This window comes from Gymnoscopelus microlampas, assembly GCF_963454915.1.
Source record: "Gymnoscopelus microlampas genome assembly, chromosome: 17".
Taxonomy (NCBI): Eukaryota; Metazoa; Chordata; class Actinopteri; order Myctophiformes; family Myctophidae; genus Gymnoscopelus; species Gymnoscopelus microlampas.
Genome location: NC_139954.1, coordinates 11,367,762 through 11,388,653, shown reverse-complemented (window position 1 = coordinate 11,388,653; position 20,892 = coordinate 11,367,762). Strand labels below are relative to the sequence as shown.

Here is a 20,892-nt window from a genome sequence, read left to right as displayed (position 1 = left end):
ACACGCCTCGATGCAACGTGTTGAGCTTGTAGATTGGCTATTTTCGTTAAAGCATTTAATGAGCGTAAATTCTTGCTTCCATGCTCAAATAAGGGATGCCACATGCCAGGTTGAAAGTGGTTAGAATTTGCACAAAGTACTGATAAGTAATTTCCTTTCACTGATATGTTTAATGGCTGTGGCTAGCGATTAAGGGGCTGGAGCTAGGCTAAATAATGTGAGGTTGTCACACCATTTGAGAAACACTGCTCGAGGCCACCCTTTGACCATAGAAACTAATCAGCACAGTTTGATAGAAAACATCTTTATTTCATATATTTGCGTTATTTGGAATGCATAAACCAGTGGAAATAGTGGGCTAAATATTCTTAAGTGGCAGAGAGCATCCCTCTCCCTGTCACACTCCTACAAATCTTAGAAGTACCATCGGAAATGTTACATCAATGCTGTTATAAGAGTCATATCTGTGTCCTCTTCAATTTAAACCACAAACCTGGGGGGGGTTGCTTTTTCGGACAAAGTAAGTCCACGCACATTTCATTTTCATTTTCATTCGTCTTTGGCAGTGTCTTGTTTATAGGTCACTGCCACCATTTCATTTTGTTTATCATAATCGTCGCTGTCAGGTGGAAACCTTGTACATCCAAAACGGTTACTTTTCAGTAAATAGAAAAAAATAACCTGTGTTCCAATGGATCCAATGTAGTTATTTAATCACAAGCTCTGGTTAATACTTTTCATTAGTTAAATATTTATAAGACCCACAGACAGACTTGACCACTTTAGCTTCAAACTTTGTTTGCTCAACACTCTTGTATGACAAAGTAGGACATACATTTACAAAAAAACATAAAAAGTTTAAATATGGAGATACAAGGTTTCTACCCAACAGCAACGATATGTATTCTGGTGTCACGATATCCTGAAGATAACCAATTTGCATATGAGGATGTTTAATTTGGACTCAGGCTTTCTTCATGCCGTGTGCCACCAGGCAGGCGAACACCGTCATCACCATCTTTGGTTTCACCTCCACCAGGTCTTCTGGCAGAGCGTATACTCGCGCACCGATTTTCCTCGCCATGGAGATGGCGTACCTGGCAACAAAGTAACAACAAAGATAGAGGACCGTTAAGAGTTGCATTACTACATTTTGTGTACTTTTATTATCGGCAAATCTATCACGCAGTTTGGTCAAACTGGGCAGATAAACAGTCTACAAAAAAAAAATGTGAGAGAATATGCTGTATAGCGGTGGCAAACAAAGGAGAAAAATACTGTATAATTTTAAGGCATGGCAACTTGTGTACAAAGTGTATTTGTATAGCATATTTCAACAAGTCAATTCAAAGTGCTTTAAATGAAACATTAAGCATTAAGACAGCAACAAAGTAGTTGTAATTCCTAAGAATAAAAATAAACCAGACATACTTTGCGTTGTTGAGTTTCTCTTCCTCCGTGAGGTCCTCCGTCTTCAGCAGGTCGTAGCGAATAGAGCCAGGCTGGATGGCGTCAATCAGGTCCAGAACAGGCATGCTGGTGCTGATGGCGCCATCCTACACACATACAAAACGTATATCTTTGGTGTGCAACACGCGCGCAGCGTAGTATACAGTAAATCACCCCTAAGAACCGGGGCGGATCAGGTGCTGATGGACACATACTGTACACTACATACTGTTGTTATTGTACAAAGCAAGTATAGAGGTATACACAGTAACAGTCCTGAGTGTTAATTCATCCAAAGTGATCCATAAATGAACACTCAGGATGTTACTGTGTACCTAATGAAATGCACAGCTATTCAACTGGTTGGTTGAATTAAGCACTGGTTAATGCAGCCATTATCCTGAAGAGGGCAGCATCCTCTACAATTTAGGCATTTAGCAGATGCTCTTACCCAGAGCAACTTACAAGCTCGGTTAACACATACATCAAATCCAGATAGACAGTGTAGTGCCTCAGTAAACTAGGATCACGAGTAACCCAAGAACCTTGTACCTAGCGTCTAAATAAGCCTATCAAAAATAATAATCTGTACATTTAAATTATAGGATACCAGGTACACAATGAACCTAGCATCTGTTTAAATAACATACTATCTAAATTGTAAATTGTAACATTGTGGTCAAGAAAAACTCTAGGTAAAATAGCATGCATCCACTGGATGCAACGTTAGTTAGTTAATGCATCTTTTTGGAATAAAACGTGGCATATGGTGCAGCATGCACACCTAAAAAAACATCACTGCTATGGTATATACACTGTATAATATGACCTCTATAAATTGTCTTTCTAAGCTTCCTACTCAGACAGCAGGGATACATGTATTGCCAGAGGAGAGAGTCTTAACCCCATGAACCCTAGCGTTCCTATTCCGGGGCCAACTATTGGCAGAAATAGCAGAAGCATCACAACATGGCGCATTATGTGCTTGTAGATTGGCTATTTTTGGCGAAGAGATTTGGTGTAGAGGGAAAAAGGAGCGGACCAATCCCTTGGGACCCTAGTCAACTAAGTATATAGGGTTGAAGTGGTTAATCCCCCCAAAAATACTGCAATGTCCTTTTCATGAGATTTAACTTGTTTCATTTGTGTTCCATTAGCTTGAATTCAGTGACAGAATATAATAGGCCACATGTCATGAAAACAGGGAGTAGCAGTAGAAGAAGCTCACCTTGAAGCCACTGAAGGTGGGTTTGCCCGCCTGTGTGAGCATGCCATTGGCCCAGGACACGATGATGTCATCATTTACTTTCTGACCTTCCCCCAGGTTCTCCAGGATGTTCAGTGTGTACCTGAGGAGACGGACAGCATTCAGTAACAGAAGAGAGAGACTTGCGATAACCGGGTATGTGCTCACCCAAACTATGTGCACATAACAGTTGAGACTTGAGGCCGCAACTGGCACTACAGTTTGCATAACCTGTGGCATAAATTTGAATACTTATTGGCGAAAGTAAAAAGATGAAATCAATTTAATTTGACCCCACTTCATCTTTGATCCTGTATTGACTTTGTGAGCACCTCATCACTACCTGGACTGGAGTCCTCACCCGTTGAACTCTAAGAAGCACTCGGCTCGCCTTTGTTCTCTGAAATCGATTTCGGATCGATGTACTGAAGAGAAGAATGCATGTGAATGGCCATGTTCCCACGTAACTGTAAAAGTCCCCATCCACCGATTGGTTATTATGTCACTAATCTCTCAAGAACAGATTCAGAACTGCGCTCAAAAGTTAAAAACGCTGGGGGCTGTTTTTCCTTTTTTTTTTTACCTGGGATCCCAGATTGTTATGTCACTGACTGTAGGACTGGGGGTTGTTGCCGACACAATTGTTGAGATTCTTTTAAGCTTCTGCACTTTATTGGCCACACACGTGTACATATTGGTGCACCAAGTCTATATAGGCTATGGATAGCCCAGTTTTGTTGGGTCTGCTGCTTGCTATGCGTTTAAATTCAAGTAATTTATTACTTTGCAGTTTGCACCATTGAGCCAGCTCTCTCTCTCTCTCTCTCTGCTACAAAAAAACATCACATACACACCTGGCCTCAGTTATACTACATCGTAGGATGGCGTCACTCAGCAAAAATAACAGATCTATAAGTTATCAACGTGTCACTGTCCTATGATGGAGTCTAAATTAAACTTGTGGCCGCCCTAATATTAAGTCTGTGACCGTTTTCTGGGAAAGTTTTCAAAAAGGTCAGTCAATTTAAGTTGTTTGAACTAATATGTGCATCAGCAGGCCTAATAAATCAGGTTATAAGAATGTACTGTTTATTAGAAATCTGCATCTGCACCCAGAATCACAGTTATACTGTATAACAGGTGTAAGGTAAACCCTACTGGAAAAAACTCGTATTGTATCGGTATAGACATCAGTCGATTTGACCATGCAAATAATCAGTAATAATCGGATATGGACCAAAATGTCACTATTCTGCCTCTCTAATGCAAAGATATTGAAATTGCACTTGTCACTTGCCAGAAACATTTCTAAATGCAGATTCTACAGAATTATTTTTAACACCTTAGTTTGTGTTTTGATTTGTCTGTTGATTAATTTATCTCTAAGTCTTTTGACTTATTTATTTGTTGCACTGTGCTGCTGTAACGCCGCAATTTCAACGCATCGCAAAGGCGACGAGTTGTGAGCTTGCAGATAGGCTTTTTTTTTTTAAATGTACCATCCTGGATTTTGCTGTGATTAGGAAGTGGTAGCAGCGATTTCTTTACCTCCTCATGAGCTGCCAGAGGAGTGCCAGGGTGAGCTTGCGGTTCCCTTCGTTGAGGTCCTGTCCCGCGATGCCCACCAGAGAGAATTTAGCCTCGTTCTTCCCCAGCGCCACTGCGTAGTTACAGTTCTCCAACTACAAGACATGGACGTGTCAAGGTTCATTCATGCCTGATTTACACTAAAGTATAGATTTATACTAAAGTATAAATCAGGCTTTTAGTCAGATTGGACAATAAGGCGTCATTGTGACTATGTCTGTGACTATGGCATCCATAAGCCTCTCATACATTCTCCTCCAAGGCCAAAACATGGAAATAATACAAACTTTCATGTCTAGATTCTCTTGTACCTTCTTCATGTTGCCTCCAAGTTTAGAATAGGGAGATTTGTTGACTTTGTCCCAGTTTACTGGAACATTGATCTTCTCATACAGCTGGAAGATGATTAATGCATCATCAAGGTCTCTGTAACACACATGCACGCACAGTCAAAATATCACTGGTATCACACAACATTAGGCTGATATGACTATAAACAGGAGGCCTGTAGCCGCTCATGTTATGAGCAACTTCCTGTCAATAAACTCAGTGCATGAAGAAGGTAGTGCACGCACATCCGTGGCCCAGGTGCAAGACACGCAAACGTATCACAAAAAGAAATAGAGTCTGCACACTGGTGATGCTGAAAATTATGCGTTTAGATCTATTCAGATCTGAATATATATGTCCTGATGACAACACAATAAAAATTAGGGGTGTGCCGATATATCGTCCCGCGATATATCGCGATACGTTTTCGCGACGATATGTATCGTTTTGGGAAAAAAAAATATCGTTTTTGAAAAAAAAAAAAAATTTTTTTTTTTTTTTTTTTTTTTTTTTTTACAATCATAATAATCAGGCATGCAAACGGCCCCGAAGTGAAAAGAGTGACAACATGTTTTTTTTTCGGGTCAGGTGTCATACTATTTGGATTCAAAACGGCTATTGTAGCTGAAAAGCTACAAGTTTGCATGTCTGAATAATGCAAAAACAGAATTATTTGTTTGCATTTTCTTTTTTTCTCCTCCATATATTTTCATAATAAAAAAAGTGCGTATCGTATCGTATCGAAATCGTATCGAAGTTGTGAGCCAAATATCGTATCGTATCGTTTGGTGAAATTAGTGTATCGGCACACCCCTAATAAAAATACAGCGAAGCTTTTTCAGCACCACCAGTGTGCAGAGTCAATAAACTCAGCGCAACCATGATTTTTTTTTACAAGTGTTTGTTTTGAGGAGTGCTCATTTTAAATCACTCAACGTACTGCGTACCACCTGTTTCAAAATTGCACACACAACGTCCTGCATAATGGAGGTGCAATATTGGTGAGTTTATCATTTAATACAGTCATATGGGACTTTTAAGTTTCATGAATGGGGCTGTCAATGGAGGGAATTGCAACTTAAGAGGTTCCAAATAGATACCCTCTAACTTGCTTGCGGTTAGACCAGTGGTTCTCAAAGTGAAGTTCCAGGGACGCTCAGGGTTCCTTGAGGGGGTTCCAAATGGACCCTTACAGGTCTGTAATTCTCAGAATTAAAAAAGTTTGAGAACCACTGCGCAACACAAGCTGTTGCCATGAATGAATGCCCTGAATCATGGAAAGGGGAAAGGTGAAGCATTGGCATCACATTGACACCAATGTGACATGACATCACAGACATGACATCACATTCGGGGGCAAAGAAGGAGCATGTGAGCCCCAGGAAAGCTTCCGTAGTTAAGAAATGGTTTCAAAATGAATGAGTGTCCTTACACATAGAGGTGGTTGACACGAGGGTTGACGCCCAGTGAGTTCATCCAGTTTCTGAAGGTGCGTTCCTCCCTGGTCTCACCTGATGGGAAAAGACCATGGTGAAAAGACTGCTGTATCCCCATGGGAAATAAGTCAAGTTAATGAGATGCTGTGTTGTGGGTGGGATGTGGCTGATTTAAGCAGTCACATCTCCAAGAGTCCAAACTAATTGGACTCTGAGCTGGGTAAAACTAAAAACTACAAGACTTACAAGACTAACAAAAATAAACTGAAATGAACAAGAAGTGAAAAATAAAAATAAAGACATGAAAAATACAGAACTATAATCTGAGCCTCAGACGCGCTCACCTAGCCTGATTATCAGACTGAAGCTGCGTGGAGCTTCAGTCTGACATTGGCTCCAGTGTATGCAATTACAAGGGGGAGGGGATTAGAATTGCCCTAAACCAATCCTAAGGGACCCCCACCTCCGACTCTCATTGGACAATGCATTTTGTACCGAATAAATCCTAGGTTCACATTTACAACACCAGACCAAGAGGCAGTCCACTCAGAGAATGGGCGGGGTCGATGGTCTGGAACCAGGCTAGCGCTCACCAGTGGTGGAAAAAGTACTCAAATTCTTTACTTAAGTAAAAGTACCAATACTGCAATGTAAAAATACTCTGTTACAAGTAAAAGTCCAGAATTAAAAATTGACTTGAGTAAAAGTACAAAAGTATTGGCATCAAAATGTACTTAAAGTACCAAAAGTACTAAATATTTGAAAATAGCCGGTCTACAAGCTCACAACGCGACGCGTTGTGAGCTTGTAGATCTGCTATTTTCAAATACCCTATGTATAGAATAGGGCTAAAGTGGTTAATGTCTGTTTCATTATATCATAATTTGCATCTGAAAAGTAACTAGTAACTAAAGTTTTCAAATAATTGTAGTGGAGTAAAAGTACAATATTTGCCTCTGAGATGTAGTGGAGTAGAAGTAAAAGTATTGAAAATTGGAAACACTCAAGTAAAGTACAAATACCTCAAAATTGTACTTAAGTACAGTACTTGAGTAAATGTACTTAGTTACTTTCTACCACTGGCTCTCACCCTCAATGGAGCTCCAGTCAATGTCCTGGTTCTCTGGTTTCTTCAGCGCTGGGTACTTGTTGAACAGGTTGGCCACGAAGGCCAGGTTCAGCTTGGGGTTCCCGCGCACCACATCTGTCGCTGTGACGAACTGCCGTGCCCCCAGTCGCTCCGACTGGACCAGCATGCACTCTGCCCTTTGCAAGTCATCTGTCTCCTGCAATGTGATTGATTGATTTTATTCGGTAGAAGAATTATACAAGTTCAACGCAACTTATAACCAGGATAGACACAAACTGTAATGAAACACTTAGTTCCAAAGTGGTCCTGTACGTGGGGCTCTAACTATCGATATTTATATTCTTAATAAGTGAACTAAGTGATCTATATGCACTTACCCTGAGTCCTGACATGTCGATGGCAATAGGTGGAATGCCCTCCTCATCTCCGCTGGGAGCCACTTGGTTCAGTATGTTGTAGTAAGCCTTAGAGTCCTGCAATTTAAACACACATTATTGTCTCTTATCTTCAGATTCAAGAGTGATTCATGAGCGTTACTGTATGTGTTGACATTATTTGCAGTGATTCTCAACTTTTTTCATTTCAAGGACCCCCATATGCATTATGCCACGGACCCCCGCATGTTATCTCCGGGACCCCAATATACACTGTAAAATCCTCCAATATGATTTAACTCTGAGAGTGTACAAATGGAACCAAATGGACCCGTAAGGGTCCATTTGGTTCCATTTGTACACTCTCAGAGTTACAGACCCGCAAGGATCCATTTGGACCCCTGGTGGTCCCTGGACTCAACGTTGAGAACCATATCACATACACATGGACGTACTATATTCACTATTCAGTATATATTTCCATATGTATATGAATACATTTACAGGGGAGTACATGCACGTGTACTCATGTGTGTCCTCCTGTGTTACCTTGATATCAGAGCTGAAGTTGTTGAGCTTGGGACATCCGGCCTCTTCCAGGTGATAGTTGGCCCAGCGCAGCAGCAGCTCCTCTGGAGACAACTTCATCAGGTCCTCCAGACTCTCCCCGTCACGCAGCAGGGCGATCAGAGCTGTAAAACAGCACATACAGTACACATTAGGGCTGGGTATCGCCTACAACCTCTCACGATCGACACAATATGCATCGCGATACACAGAGGCCACGATATATTGATTTTGAATAATGACCATGTCCTGCAGGATTTACTACACACAAGAGCTCTTGTTTATTAATTAGTCTGTATAACAGCAAAGGCTAAGCCTTAAGTATTGCACAAATTTAAACATTTAAATTTAACTGACTATCCACAACCAAAGTGGAGTGATTCAAGCGACTACGTGCATGGGAACGCACCTTGAGTGCGCAAATGGATGACATCATATTGATGACACACAGAAATTCACCTAAATAAATTCACAATTATGTGAAAACTATTAAAGGGATTTACTTCCTTGGCCTGCGCGCACGCACGCATGCACACACAAAACACACACACACACACACACACACACACACACACACACAATACATAATGTGCCCCCTTTTCTTTGACCTGGCGATAACAAAGTTGGTGTTACATTTTGAGATAACTTCATGCAGTCAGCTGCACACAGACAATGATTGAAGCTCATTTTGAGATATGGTAATAGCACCATAGCATACAAGTACTTATTTAAGTAACTTTATGTGGCACTGTCACACACAGATTATAAAGAATGACGGAGTAAGAATCTTGGACTACTGGCTTCTGAAGATCAACTCAATACACATGCGCCACACAAGCAAACACACACACACGCACCTTCGTTTTTACTGAGCTCGATATCAGCAAACAGGCCAATCTTGATGACCTGCCACAGCAGACCGAGGACCAGGTGCTGCCTGCCTTCCTTTAGGTCCTCAGCTCCGATGTTCACCACATGACAGCCGATGGCTGACGCGGAGTTGAGAGCCAGGTTCAAGTTCTCCTGTTAGGGGAAGACATCCAGGACAGGATCACATGCAGTGGACGACTTAGTATATTTAATAATCCCTCAAGCCAGGCTACATCTATCTCTTCCAAATGAATGCACAGACTGCTGCAGAGCGTATGTAAATTTGCACCGTAAAAGTGGAGAACAGGAAGGCCATTCAAACAATTACGAGACAGTATTCACAATATTTGCCTTTACTGCGATTGTAAGAATGACAGTGATCGGGCTGGACGTGATTGAATGAATCTATGACTTGAACACTGACTGGCATTCAGATTGCTGGGCTGGCCTGGATCTATCCATTACATAATAATTAAACACCAGTAAATGGCAGTAAACTTTTCTAGTTTATCTACTAGTACCACCAAACAATTTAAAGGGCAACCAACCACTAGAATATTTTATTCTAGCTGGATGGGAAAACAGTGAAAATGGCATGTGAAGTTTAGACTGTACCAGTTATTATTAGCCTGCCCTGCCTGCAGCAACACAGCAGCTTATTGTAATTCTTTGTCAGTCTGACTGTGAGCAGTAGAACTCAAGAACAGATGCTGGGACTTTCATGAAACTACTTTGTCACGATCTGTAGGCTGCCCCGGAGACATGGTAAAGTTTTGAGTCAAAAAGTTCAAGGGCAAGGTCACAATTAAGTTCAAGATAAAAAATAAATAAAAAAGCATCTCAGGAACAGACATGAGATGCTGGTGTGGGCAATGTTTTTATTTTAATGTTGCCTGTGGATAAAGTGCCACACAACCACAGTTAAGGCTACAGCATACTTTTACAACTTTTACAATTGCATCATTGCAGAGAAAACAAATGTTGCCTTGCCGAAGTTTGTTTCGGCAGTTCTTGCACCTCCAAGATTGTCTGGACTACTAGCGGAACATCACCGCAATGACACCAATGCAAATTGTTTGCAGAAATTCAGGGTGCAAAGTTTCAGCACTGTGTACCGTGGGCGGAGTCTAAAGCAGAGATCACAATCAATAAATTGCATAAAATAATTGCGTCCACAGAGAACTTGTTCAGTATCAGATAGCCAGGGGAAAAAAAAAATCTTTTGAAGTATGATTTACTTGGTTTTAAGGATAATTAAGTATGTATAAATGCACTGCAGTACTTGTTTTTATGTACAGCCCTTTGGGACATGTTTTGTGATATTGGGCTATAATAAAATGTGGGCTTTGACTTGAAGTCGACTATTTTCAGCAAGCGACACTGCTGTATGGCGCCTTATAAACCAGGCTTAAAACGGTGTTGTCTTGTCGCCAGTCGTTGGTCTGAACTAGGCTTTACCTGTGTGGTGAAGGGTGTGAGTTTCTTCTTATTGATGGTCCTCTCATCTATGGTATCAGGGACTGACAGGTTGATCATCTTACTAAACACAAGCAAGAGAGAGATGTAGTGTATGTAAACAAATCCAGAACATGTGAGATAAGTTTCACAGCACCGCATAGTTCACATAGTCTGTGTAGTCGAAAAGAGCCTAAGTTATGTCTGGTTCTCATTCATTCTTCTAAAAACTTGAAGCTTTCATAGTTTACCATAGAACGATTCCATCACCCATTGCAGTGAACAGGTCGTCGTTGTTGGGGTCCATGGGCAGAAGGTGCTTACAGTCCGGATCATTCTCCAGGGCTTTATTCACCCAGTTCACAAAGGCCACCTTCTCCTCCTCTGTAGATGGCAAAACTTAAGTATTGGTAATATGGTATACAACTGAAGCATTATCTGGTGAATGAAAAGTCAGTGAAAAAGTGGAATATACCACAAAACAGGATGCTAAAGTAAGCCAATCGTTATGCATCTCATTGGCGATGTTTGAAGAACAACCACTTCCTCAGTGAGTCGTTGATTGAAATTGATTGTCCTGGTGACACTTCTGAACCCGTTTACATGTCAAATAGTTATCTGACCTGAATAAGAATGCTGTGTGCCAGACTGCTCAGACGTTCCTGCAATAGCACAGATTCCTTCCTTCTTATTGATGGCTTTCCTGAAGGTTTTAGACACCTCTGAGCTCTTCAGTCCATGAACAACCTGAAGGAAGGACATCAAGAAAACACATGCAAACCACATGGTCAAAATGACTTCACTAAAAATTGAGCACACCCACTTCCAAAAAGGTGTCAGTGGTGGACTTGAAGTTTCAAAAGTGAGACTGTCACCTAAATGTTGGCTAAATGTGTAATATTGCTTAATTAAACTGTATCCAGACATGATCTTCCCGTAGTTTCTTATTCCTGGAAATCGTGCAGTCTAATCGTTCAGTTGATAAAATGACAGGCTTCCCATACAGTATGTGCCAACACAGACCCTCTCATAGACAGCTAGCCTAACTGCAGAGCCATGGCTTAAAAATGTAGTGCCGTTGAAAAAGCTGCTTAAAGCAATGTTGAACTTGAATCTTGGGTTGTATAGTTAGCTTTACATGGACTTATCATCATCCTATAATTCTACAAAGCTCGCTATTTGGCTCTGTGAGTCTGTCTGTGCCCAAAATCTCTTCTCCCCGGTTCTCCTAAGTGGCTGGAGCAATTGATCTGCATTTGCACACAGCCATTGACCATTACCATGTGCACAGAACACCGAAGCCTGTTTTTCTGCTTTCCCCAAATGTCAGCTGTTTACTAGTTTTTGTGTTCACTGGCTCCCGGGTTGCCAAATCATGTGCGTGAAACAAGCGCTGGTGTTGCCACGTCCGTGAAACAAGCGGACCTTGACGCACGCATGGTGCTCATATCCCCCGACGGGTATGGTCTAGTCTATACAACTCAAGGTTCAACCCAAGTTGGGTGGAGCTTCCCTCCATGCAGGACATATATGACGTATGGTGTGTCAGAAAAGCTTGCATGCTTATCAAAGAGTCTAGCCATCCCAACCACAGGCTGCCACTTGGCAAGTGGCTTCGCAGCCACAAGGCCCCTGGCAGTAGGCTGTGAAATAGGTACTTCCCCAAGGCAATCGTGGGATGTTTTTGAATGAGCAAATACACATTTTACTCTTGTGAAATTGTGACGTAACAATCAAAATATTCAATCTTGAATACTGTTAAGTCCCTTTCATACTTGGAAATATTATCCATAATCCCCACTTATTCACATTGTGGACATGTTTGTCTACGTGTGTAGGGCTGCAACTATTGATAATTGTCTTAGTTATTACTCTACCGATTACTTTCTCGATGTGTTTTTTTCGACAATTTGTTTTATTAAGTCAATGAAGTGGCACAAAAAAACATTTAATTGACTTTTTATAATCGACTAAATCGCTTACTCTGATTAACCACTTATTAGCCATATTTAATACTTAATCATACAACAGTGCTGCACAAAAATAGGAAAAATAGTAGATCTACAACCTCGCTCTGCAATTTTACCTATTTTAAAAAACATTTAAAAATAAAGAAAGCTAAATTGTCCCCCAAAGTTGATTCTTTTTATTCAAATCGATTAAATCGTTTAGATCAAGTAAACGTTGCACCCCAATACATGTGTAACTAAGGTAACATACTTCAGTGAACTGGTCGAAGGTGAGCTGGTCTCCGGTCTTGGTGAGCTCCTGAATGATCTCTCTGACGCGGAACCCGGCCAGCTGCAGGTTGGCGGCTTTGAAGAGCTCGTTGAGCTCATCTTTGCTGATGAAGCCATTGTTGTCCACATCTGGGACGAGAGGAAAAGATCAAAGTAAGACAACTTCAGAAGAATGAGAGCACAACTCAAGTCTCACCACCTAGTCACTTACTGGGTGCATGGATCAAAAACAAGCACAAAAATCACCAGCACTCACAACAGCATTATAACAGCACTTCAGCAGACTTCCTCAGCCACTGACGAAACGCGTCCACATTGTATGTTGCCCGTTTCTTAATAAAGAGTAAAGGACATTTAGTGAGTGTTGCAGATTTTTTTTCTTTGATTCTTTGATGAAAAGGTCAAAGTTCATAGATGAGTGTACTGTGACGACGGTGACGAACATACCAGTACCTACGTTTTTGCTATTCATCAAATGACAAAGTATACAGGGCTTAAGTATGGATGTTCTTGGGCAATTTGTCTACGCATAACTGGTACAGTTAAAGTTGCAGTGTGGAAGACATGAATGAATCAATTCTTCAAAGTGAATCAGGCCTCTTGTGCATTGTTCCTGGGCAACTTCTCTTACCAATCTTAGAAAAAGCTTCTTTCAGTTCCTCCATCTCCTCTGGAGATATCGGTGTGGTGGCAGCCATCTTGAAAGTTTGATTAAGCAGCAGGATCTGAAACCACCACAACAGAGGAACACGTTTGTTTAGTTTAACCCCTTGAACCATAGTGTCCCTATTCTGGGGTGAACATTCAGCCCAAATAGATGTACAAGCTCACAAGACGAGTTGTGAGCATGTAGATTTCTTTCAGTGAAGAGATTTGCTGAAGAGGGAAAAAAGCAGGAACAGGTCTGGTATAGACCCCTGGGAGACTCTGGTCAACTATTCATACAGGGTCTAAGTAGTTAATTACACAATGAGGAAAGTAAAAAACAATGATGACATTATAAAATGATAAATTAATTAATGTATTACTTTACAGTTGAAATAATGAATTCCTATGGCTTGTAAAAACATGCTTCACTTTAGATGGTGCCAAACCTTTGTGAAATAAATAATCACACTACCAATTTAAACTAATCACATAACAGCTGTACATATAACAGCACACACACACACACACACACACACACACACACACACACACACACACACACACACACACACACACACACACACACACACACACACACACACACACACACACACACACACACACACACACACACACACACACATTTGAACCCCTAGACCAGGGGTCTTAAGTGTTTTTTCAGGCCAAGGACCCCTTAACTGAGAGAGAGATGAAGCAGGGACCCTTCCATGCAACTTGATAAGAGGATTTCAAAGCTAGTTCACCATATTTAGCCGATTGTCTAATCAATGTCTTTTGACCGTTAAGAGATTTGAGACTAGCTTGAGTGACTATTAAAGATGGGCAAGAGGAGAAGGGGAAGGCCAAAGAGGAGATTTATGGACACAGACATGCAGGTGGCTGGAGTGACCGTGGAAGACGCAGAGAACAGAAGCAGACGGAAACAAATGATCGGCTGTGACGACCCCTGATGGGAATTAGCCGGGGGGTGGATTTTCTTACACATTATCTTTGCTAAAACATGTTGCATTCATGTTAATATGTATTTTCAGACATTTACATACAAAAAGAAAATACTACCAATCGCACAAACGTTTTGCGGCCCCCTCCTGTGGGGCCCCCTATGGGTCCCGGCACGCCTGTTGAAGACCCCTGCGCTAGAGGTGATGGACAGGCATTTTACCCCTGTGCATGTGGAATACTTGATGAAGCAATTTTCGGATTGTTTATTCGTCACGCTCCTGGTGTGTAAGGACCTTTGAGTGTCATGTCTAATCTAACACTTCCTGTTTAACTTCCTGCCCGGGGAAAGAGAAGCGGGGCTTCCTTGTTGATTATCACCATTTAATCATTTTATCAACCAATATTTCTAGAATACAAACGTTTCCTTTAACAGTTATGTTTGAGATAGACTACAGATCAGTTAGCTTACAGAGAGCGTGCAGCAGGGGATTGCTGAACGAAACAGCATCGGTTCTTTGATTAAATTAAAAAAATACAATAACAGTGTGACATACTGTGTAAACTACACTGCAGCAATCAGACTTGTGCATGTGTACGATATGAGTCACACACAGCCAAACACTTCAAACAGTCTTATTACAGTCATATTATGTTACAATCATTTAAGAACAGGATGCAAGAAGCGTGCGGCAAAGGTTTCACACATCAGATGAGGAACGCACTTGTATGAAGCAATTCAGAGAAGAGCAGGAAGTGCTGGTCACATGACGTACGTACAGGAACTGGTGGTCACATGGTGGACGAGACATATTTTGTTTCAGTATGTAATGATCATTGTATGTATGATTCACTGTGTTGCGCTCTTTAACCCATTAACATCCCTATCATTCTACTTTGGCAAGCAGTAGACTTCTTCTTTTCCAGCGCCCAGATGCATGCTAACTCATGCATACACAGTAAAATCCTCAGTGTTAGTTTAACGGGTCCATTTGGTTACATTCTACGCTCTCTGGGCTTAACACTGATTTGACAGTGCACTGTCTCAAAACACACAACCACGAGCACCTCCGTCCTACTCCTTCCATTCAACATTCCCCGCTGGCAGGCACCACCCGAGCCCATAGGAGTACGTGTGCAGTGACAAAGATCACCCCCGCCACACGGCTTCCGTCCCCCGAACACAGCCACTTGTGTTTGTGTATAGACGCTCGGCCAAACCGGATGCACCGCGGTGGATTCGAACCCGTGTACTCCACGGTGGTGGTGGGCAGGTACTTTTATCCCTGCGCCTCTCAAGCGCCCCTTAGGCTGGGTGGAGAGCCTCAACCAACCACATGTGAGAATGGCACACTGGGTGGAGAGCCTCAACCAACCACATGTGAGAATGGCACACTTTAAACTAGGCCCCACGTATCCTCAAGGCGTGAAGAACAGAAATGAGCAATTCAGCTTTCCACCGTGAGTCACACGCATTACACGTCACGTCAACAACCCTGAAAGAAAGACTGGTGGCAAGCGAAAACTACTTCCACAGCACCATCTAGAAATACACATTTAACCTAGGGCTGGGCAATATGGACAAAACCAAATATCAAAATATTTTTGACCAAATACCTTGATATCAATATTGTGTATATAATATATACAATTTAAGTCCGATTTCAGAAAATCTGAAGCACAATGACCACCAAATATTCACAGTCTACACCTCTGTGGGTGTAGGTGTGTCAAATTGGTTTGGTGATGTGTGTGCCCTTTGATTGGCTGATTGGATGTAGCCAATTGGATGTAGCCTGGCATCCACACCCGTGAGAGGTGTAGCCTATGTTTGGTGGTCATTGTGCTTCCAATTTTTGTCCTGAAGAAGGTCTATGGGCCGAAACGTTGTTCATAAATAAAGTGTTAAAATATTACAGTATACAACATTTCAAAAAGTTGCCCACGACATTCCCCGGATCATAACACACTGCTATGGAAAGTTTCAGCCCATTCTGACCTACAGTATGGTATGGACGTGCATAAACCACACACAGATAGTGGGCTCACTCTAGGAGAGCACCCATTCAAGTTTTATTTTTCCATTATTCATTAGTGGACTTACTTGATCCTCGTGAGAGAGTCCAGTTATGTTATCGTCACTATTCTTTCTTTATTATTTATTTATTCTCCTCAAAACTAACTCTGCTACTACTTTCACCTAGAGGTTTTGTTCAGACTTCAAAATGCCAGTCTCCTTTTTGAAATTTAAAACTTATTGACTTGTTGTTGTTTTTTTTATTTAGGCTATAAAGTCTGAAATAACTGGTTTGAAAAGTCAGCGTGACAAAGCATAAAATGTACAGTATTCTTACTTCTTATGTTCAGTTATTTTTACATTTTTGTTTTTGAATCTGTAAGATCCTTGTTTAGAAGTTGCTACAGTATATAAGTATTTGTTTCAAAGTAGATTCTGTAAAAATATTATATCATAATTACATTCCTTTTTTTATCAAAAAGTCACAAACAAATTGAATTGTAGATGACTATTATTCATTGATCACCAGCACAGTGGTCTTGTTAGTTAGTTGCTAGTATGTCCGCCCTGATATTCGGAGGTCTGGAACCTCTGGGTTCAATCCCCGGCCAAGTCATACCGACGAAGACTATAAAATGGCACCCAGTGCCTTTCTGCTTGCCACTCAGGCAAGGGTTGGATTGGAGGTAAGTAAGTCCCTGCGACATACTTGCGTCCACGGGGTATACTTGTACATAAAGCTACCTCACGCTACAGAAACAGGAGACTTTCAGGGGAGCACATGACCCCAAGATGTGATACTGACTGTTGTTTATCATTATACAGGCTCACAACTAGACATTTGAGTGTCAATGTACAATGGATCTGTGGATAATATTCTGATAATTAATAAGTTGGTAAATAACTAGCCTTGGGATCCAACGGTACTAAAGCTATGTGGCCCATGGGAGCGGAGCATAAGCTTAAACTAAACACTGATCTAAACCCTTGAATGGAACCAACTGTTCTCCAACATGGAGCATTATGTACAGTAATGCATGATGCGGTTTTATAGGTGTACTGTCTGTAAACTGTGTTAACTGTATTGTTTTTTAATTGTCTGTATTGTATTGTTTGCATTGTATTTAACATCTTGCCCAGAGACCGCAGATGCAAATTGGCTATATGGCTAACTCTGGCCCAATACTTGTGCATGGCCCCTGTTCAAGAAACAAACAAATACAATAGAAAAGAAAATCAATAAAAGTTGACACCAGGTATAAAGGACTGAGTGAATTTATAACAGCAATTTCCACCATACAGTAGGTGCTTGTAGACCATAAAACAGCACAGTGCCTTATCTTATCACCCAGTTGGCATCTGCCGTGGTTTGAGCTTCCATGGGAACATTTGCATAGGCAACGGCAAATCGCAGTTTAATCGCACAATATGCTTTGGTTTCTCATTTGTTACCTTAATGCATCTTAATCCCTTCACATCATCTGTCAGTGTCATCAAAGTCAACGTAAAGCTCTCATAACAGTGTTGGGTTTTTTTTAACACGCGTTTGGATTTGTGTTTTCTGTTAGCAGTTGAACAGAGGCTGCCCACAAACTTCCTCTTGAGCTCATTGCAGCATGGTCACACTTCTGCTCTCTCCAGGGCCCTGTTCTGCTTCAGCTCAGTGTTCATTTAAAGCTGTACTATGCAACTTTGTTTGTGTGTGAATGCAATGTTATTTTGTCCAAATCTGTATGGAAGAGTATATACCCATTAAGACCGGGAACGCATCTGTGTCATTTTTAGATTTCTTTAGGCTATTCAAAAATAGCAGATATACAAGCTCATAGCCCGGCACCGAGTGCCGCGCTACGAGCTTGTAGATCTGCTATTTTTTGTAAAATCGTGAAAATGTGTGCAAATCTTTGAATATACATATATATTTTTTTAAAGCGTTAAGATTTAGAAAACATTTTTTTTAATCGGCCTCAGGTCTTAATGGGTTAATACAATATGACTTAATACAATTGGGGTGGTTGTATTTGGTCTCCCTGCTTCTTCTATACTATCTGGTTTATGTCTGGTTTGACACGATTGGTTGAAAAGTGGTACTGGCTGAAGGTCAAAATGTAATTTAAGTCTGGAACCCCCTTTTCTTTTTCTTTTCTTAACAAGATAATATCCAGGGTGTCTTTCATTAGCGCTGTCCGTTCATTATGTAGAAGGATTTGAGAATATACACAGGGAATGTACAAATGCAACCAAATGGACCATGACCATAACCATAACCCATTTGTAACTTTCTGAGTTAAATTAACACACAGGATTTTACAGTGTACTGTTAAGGGGAAGTGCAATCACATTGATTTACACACATACAACACTCTCTCATCTGCTGAAGCCTATAAACGTATTCAAAGCTATAACCCCCCCCCCCCCCCCCCTCCCCCCTCCCTCTCTCTCGCTCACACACACGCACACACACACACACACACACACACACACACAACACACACAACACACACACACACACACACAGAATATTTCTCACTTAGCACTGCTCTTCGAGGCCTTTAGGGCCGAGACGGACAGTGTTACATCTTCAGTTACCTGAGAGGTGAGATGAGGAGACTGGTTGAGCACTGGGTTGACTGGGTGTGCGTGGGGTCCTGTCTGTCTGTCTGTCTGTCTGTCCGTCTGTGCTCTTCAGCTCACGGTTGGCTGTGCTCGGCTGCAGCGCTGCTCCCCGTATGACAGGCACGGTGCAGCACGGCCACAACGCATCTATTCAAATCTACGAGGAAGGAAGTGACACGTTACACTTCAGAAAGAGGAATGAAAGACGTTTTGTCTTTATATGGTAACGTGCTGCCTGCACAGAGAAGGCTATCAAGGTGAATGGAGGCGTTTAGAGGTAGTTTAGTGTAATGCACTGTCTATTGTGGTGGCTGATGAGTTTAAGTTTACCAACCACTAGAATCTAAATCCAAATTATCTCAAGTTTGGATCATTTGGATGTCCATTTCTATTCTAAATTAGGAATTTAAATTATTCCACAAGAGTGCCTTGGTCTCATCCCTTTTTTTTGCATCAACTTTGTCACACAGATGCCCTCCTTTCTCTCTTTTTTTTGCAAATTAGGAGTGTTGACATGGTGGGGGGAAATGGGGAACAACAAGATCTACAAGCTCATGTGACACGCTGTGAGCTTGTAGATCAGCAATTTTTTAAGGTTTTGAATAGGGCTTATACAGTAATGTGGTTAAAAAAGTAAAGTTTACGTGTTTTTTTAATCTATCAAAAAGTGTTTATTTTTGATTTATTTATATGCTTAAAAGTTGAGCCCATAAAATGTTTTGCCTCATTGGAAATGGCTGATCTAGCGTCTTTTCAAATTGGGGTTCCGCAGCCAAATACATATCAATTTGGGGGGGTTCTTGACATGAAAATGAAAATGATTAAGAACCACTGCTTTGTGCCAGGACGTGTTTGGCGGGGGTGCCACAGTATGGTCTGGTGGCAAACCCCCAAAAGGTGGTGGTCAACTTTTAAGTGCGAAACCAGGACGTACGCAGGCTGCCTCCTCGTTGCCTCTCCCCCTGGTGTGGGCTGCTGTTGAATACACACACCCTGGACGTTTACAATGATTACACCAGGTGATTCTTTTATACGTTTATGGGTTTCTTGTAAGTAGCATAAAAGAACATTGTAATTTGTACTTTCCCTACTCATGAAAAAAAACCACCCCACCCAGTCTTTCTCAGATAGTTGTCTTTGATCCTTTCACACACAAACAATCTTGCTTTATAGTGTTTGACCCAATCTCAGCTCACAGTTACGCTTGCCTGTCACTGCACTACAGCCTTACTTTGAGTCTTGAGTGAAAATAGCTGATCTACAAGCTCACAACGTGTCCGCATCGTGACACGTTGTGAGCTTGTAGATCGGCTATTTTCACCACTTAAACGTTTTTTTTTCCATGGGATTTTTTTAGAAAATGTATGAAATTCTCTGCTATTTTCAATAGTTTGGGTCCTTGGAAGAATTTCTTTTTTTGGGTCTCCAGCTAAAAAGTTTGGGAACCACTGTTCTAGGCACTTTTTGATAACATATCGGTCAAAACAGCGGTTGTCAGTGGTCTAGGACTCTCCAATATCAGGATTGGCATCGGAGCCATAAATCTGGCATCTCTTGGGCTCTACTAGACAACTATTCACTGTTCTGTCTCACAGCAAGAGGAAATGAAGCAGCTGTCATTGGAATCTAATGCCAGGCTTATACACCGTCGTACGACCGCTTATAAATTAAGCATAAGGCACAATCAGAGGGGGGAACAGGGGGTTTTGTCTGAGGGATTATGTATGTTTTCATTGCCTTTGAAGTTTGATTAAAAGCTTACTGTGTGCATTTGTGTGCGTGTGCGTGTGTGTGTGTGTGTGTGTGTGTGTGTGTGTGTGTGTGTGTGTGTGTGTGTATTTACAGTATGTATTTGCAGGCCCACTTCATAGCATGTCTTCCTGACCTGATTCCACTGTTACAGTCTCTTGTGTAAGTCAACTGTCCTTCAATGACCTGTCTGTCTTCCTCATAGAGGTGAGACAACAGCATACCGTTAGCCTCAAAACATAATTGCCTAAGTCATAT

The 20,892-nt window shown here is 41.4% G+C and overlaps 1 protein-coding gene across 1 annotated transcript; it reads right to left on the bottom strand.

The window, feature by feature from the left end:
• Positions 1 to 288: 288 nt before the first annotated feature.
• lcp1 (lymphocyte cytosolic protein 1 (L-plastin)) lies at positions 289 to 19,037 on the bottom strand. Its single transcript, XM_084084768.1, has 16 exons — positions 18,859 to 19,037; positions 13,276 to 13,369; positions 12,625 to 12,773; positions 11,028 to 11,151; positions 10,656 to 10,788; positions 10,408 to 10,489; positions 8,937 to 9,102; positions 8,062 to 8,204; positions 7,516 to 7,611; positions 7,139 to 7,334; positions 6,045 to 6,123; positions 4,594 to 4,708; positions 4,244 to 4,377; positions 2,678 to 2,798; positions 1,432 to 1,556; positions 289 to 1,097 (listed from the first exon to the last, which is right to left on the bottom strand). Exons 2-16 carry the CDS (start codon positions 13,340 to 13,342, stop codon positions 965 to 967), a joined length of 1,863 nt encoding a protein of 620 aa, XP_083940894.1. The 5' UTR covers positions 13,343 to 13,369; positions 18,859 to 19,037; the 3' UTR covers positions 289 to 964.
• Between the last annotated feature and the right edge of the window lie 1,855 nt (positions 19,038 to 20,892).

What these genes read in the sequence shown, in the direction of transcription:
- lcp1 (XM_084084768.1), bottom strand. Translation starts at nt 13,342, where the DNA reads ATGGCTGCCACCACACCGATATCTCCAGAGGAGATGGAGGAACTGAAA. An exon ending in TGACTGGAGCTCCATTGAGG is followed by an intron (nt 6,124 to 7,138) that starts GTGAGAGCCAGT and finishes TTTTCCCATCAG; the next exon opens with GTGAGACCAGGGAGGAACGC. An exon ending in CGTGTCAACCACCTCTATGT is followed by an intron (nt 4,709 to 6,044) that starts GTAAGGACACTC and finishes TGTGTGTTACAG; the next exon opens with AGACCTTGATGATGCATTAA.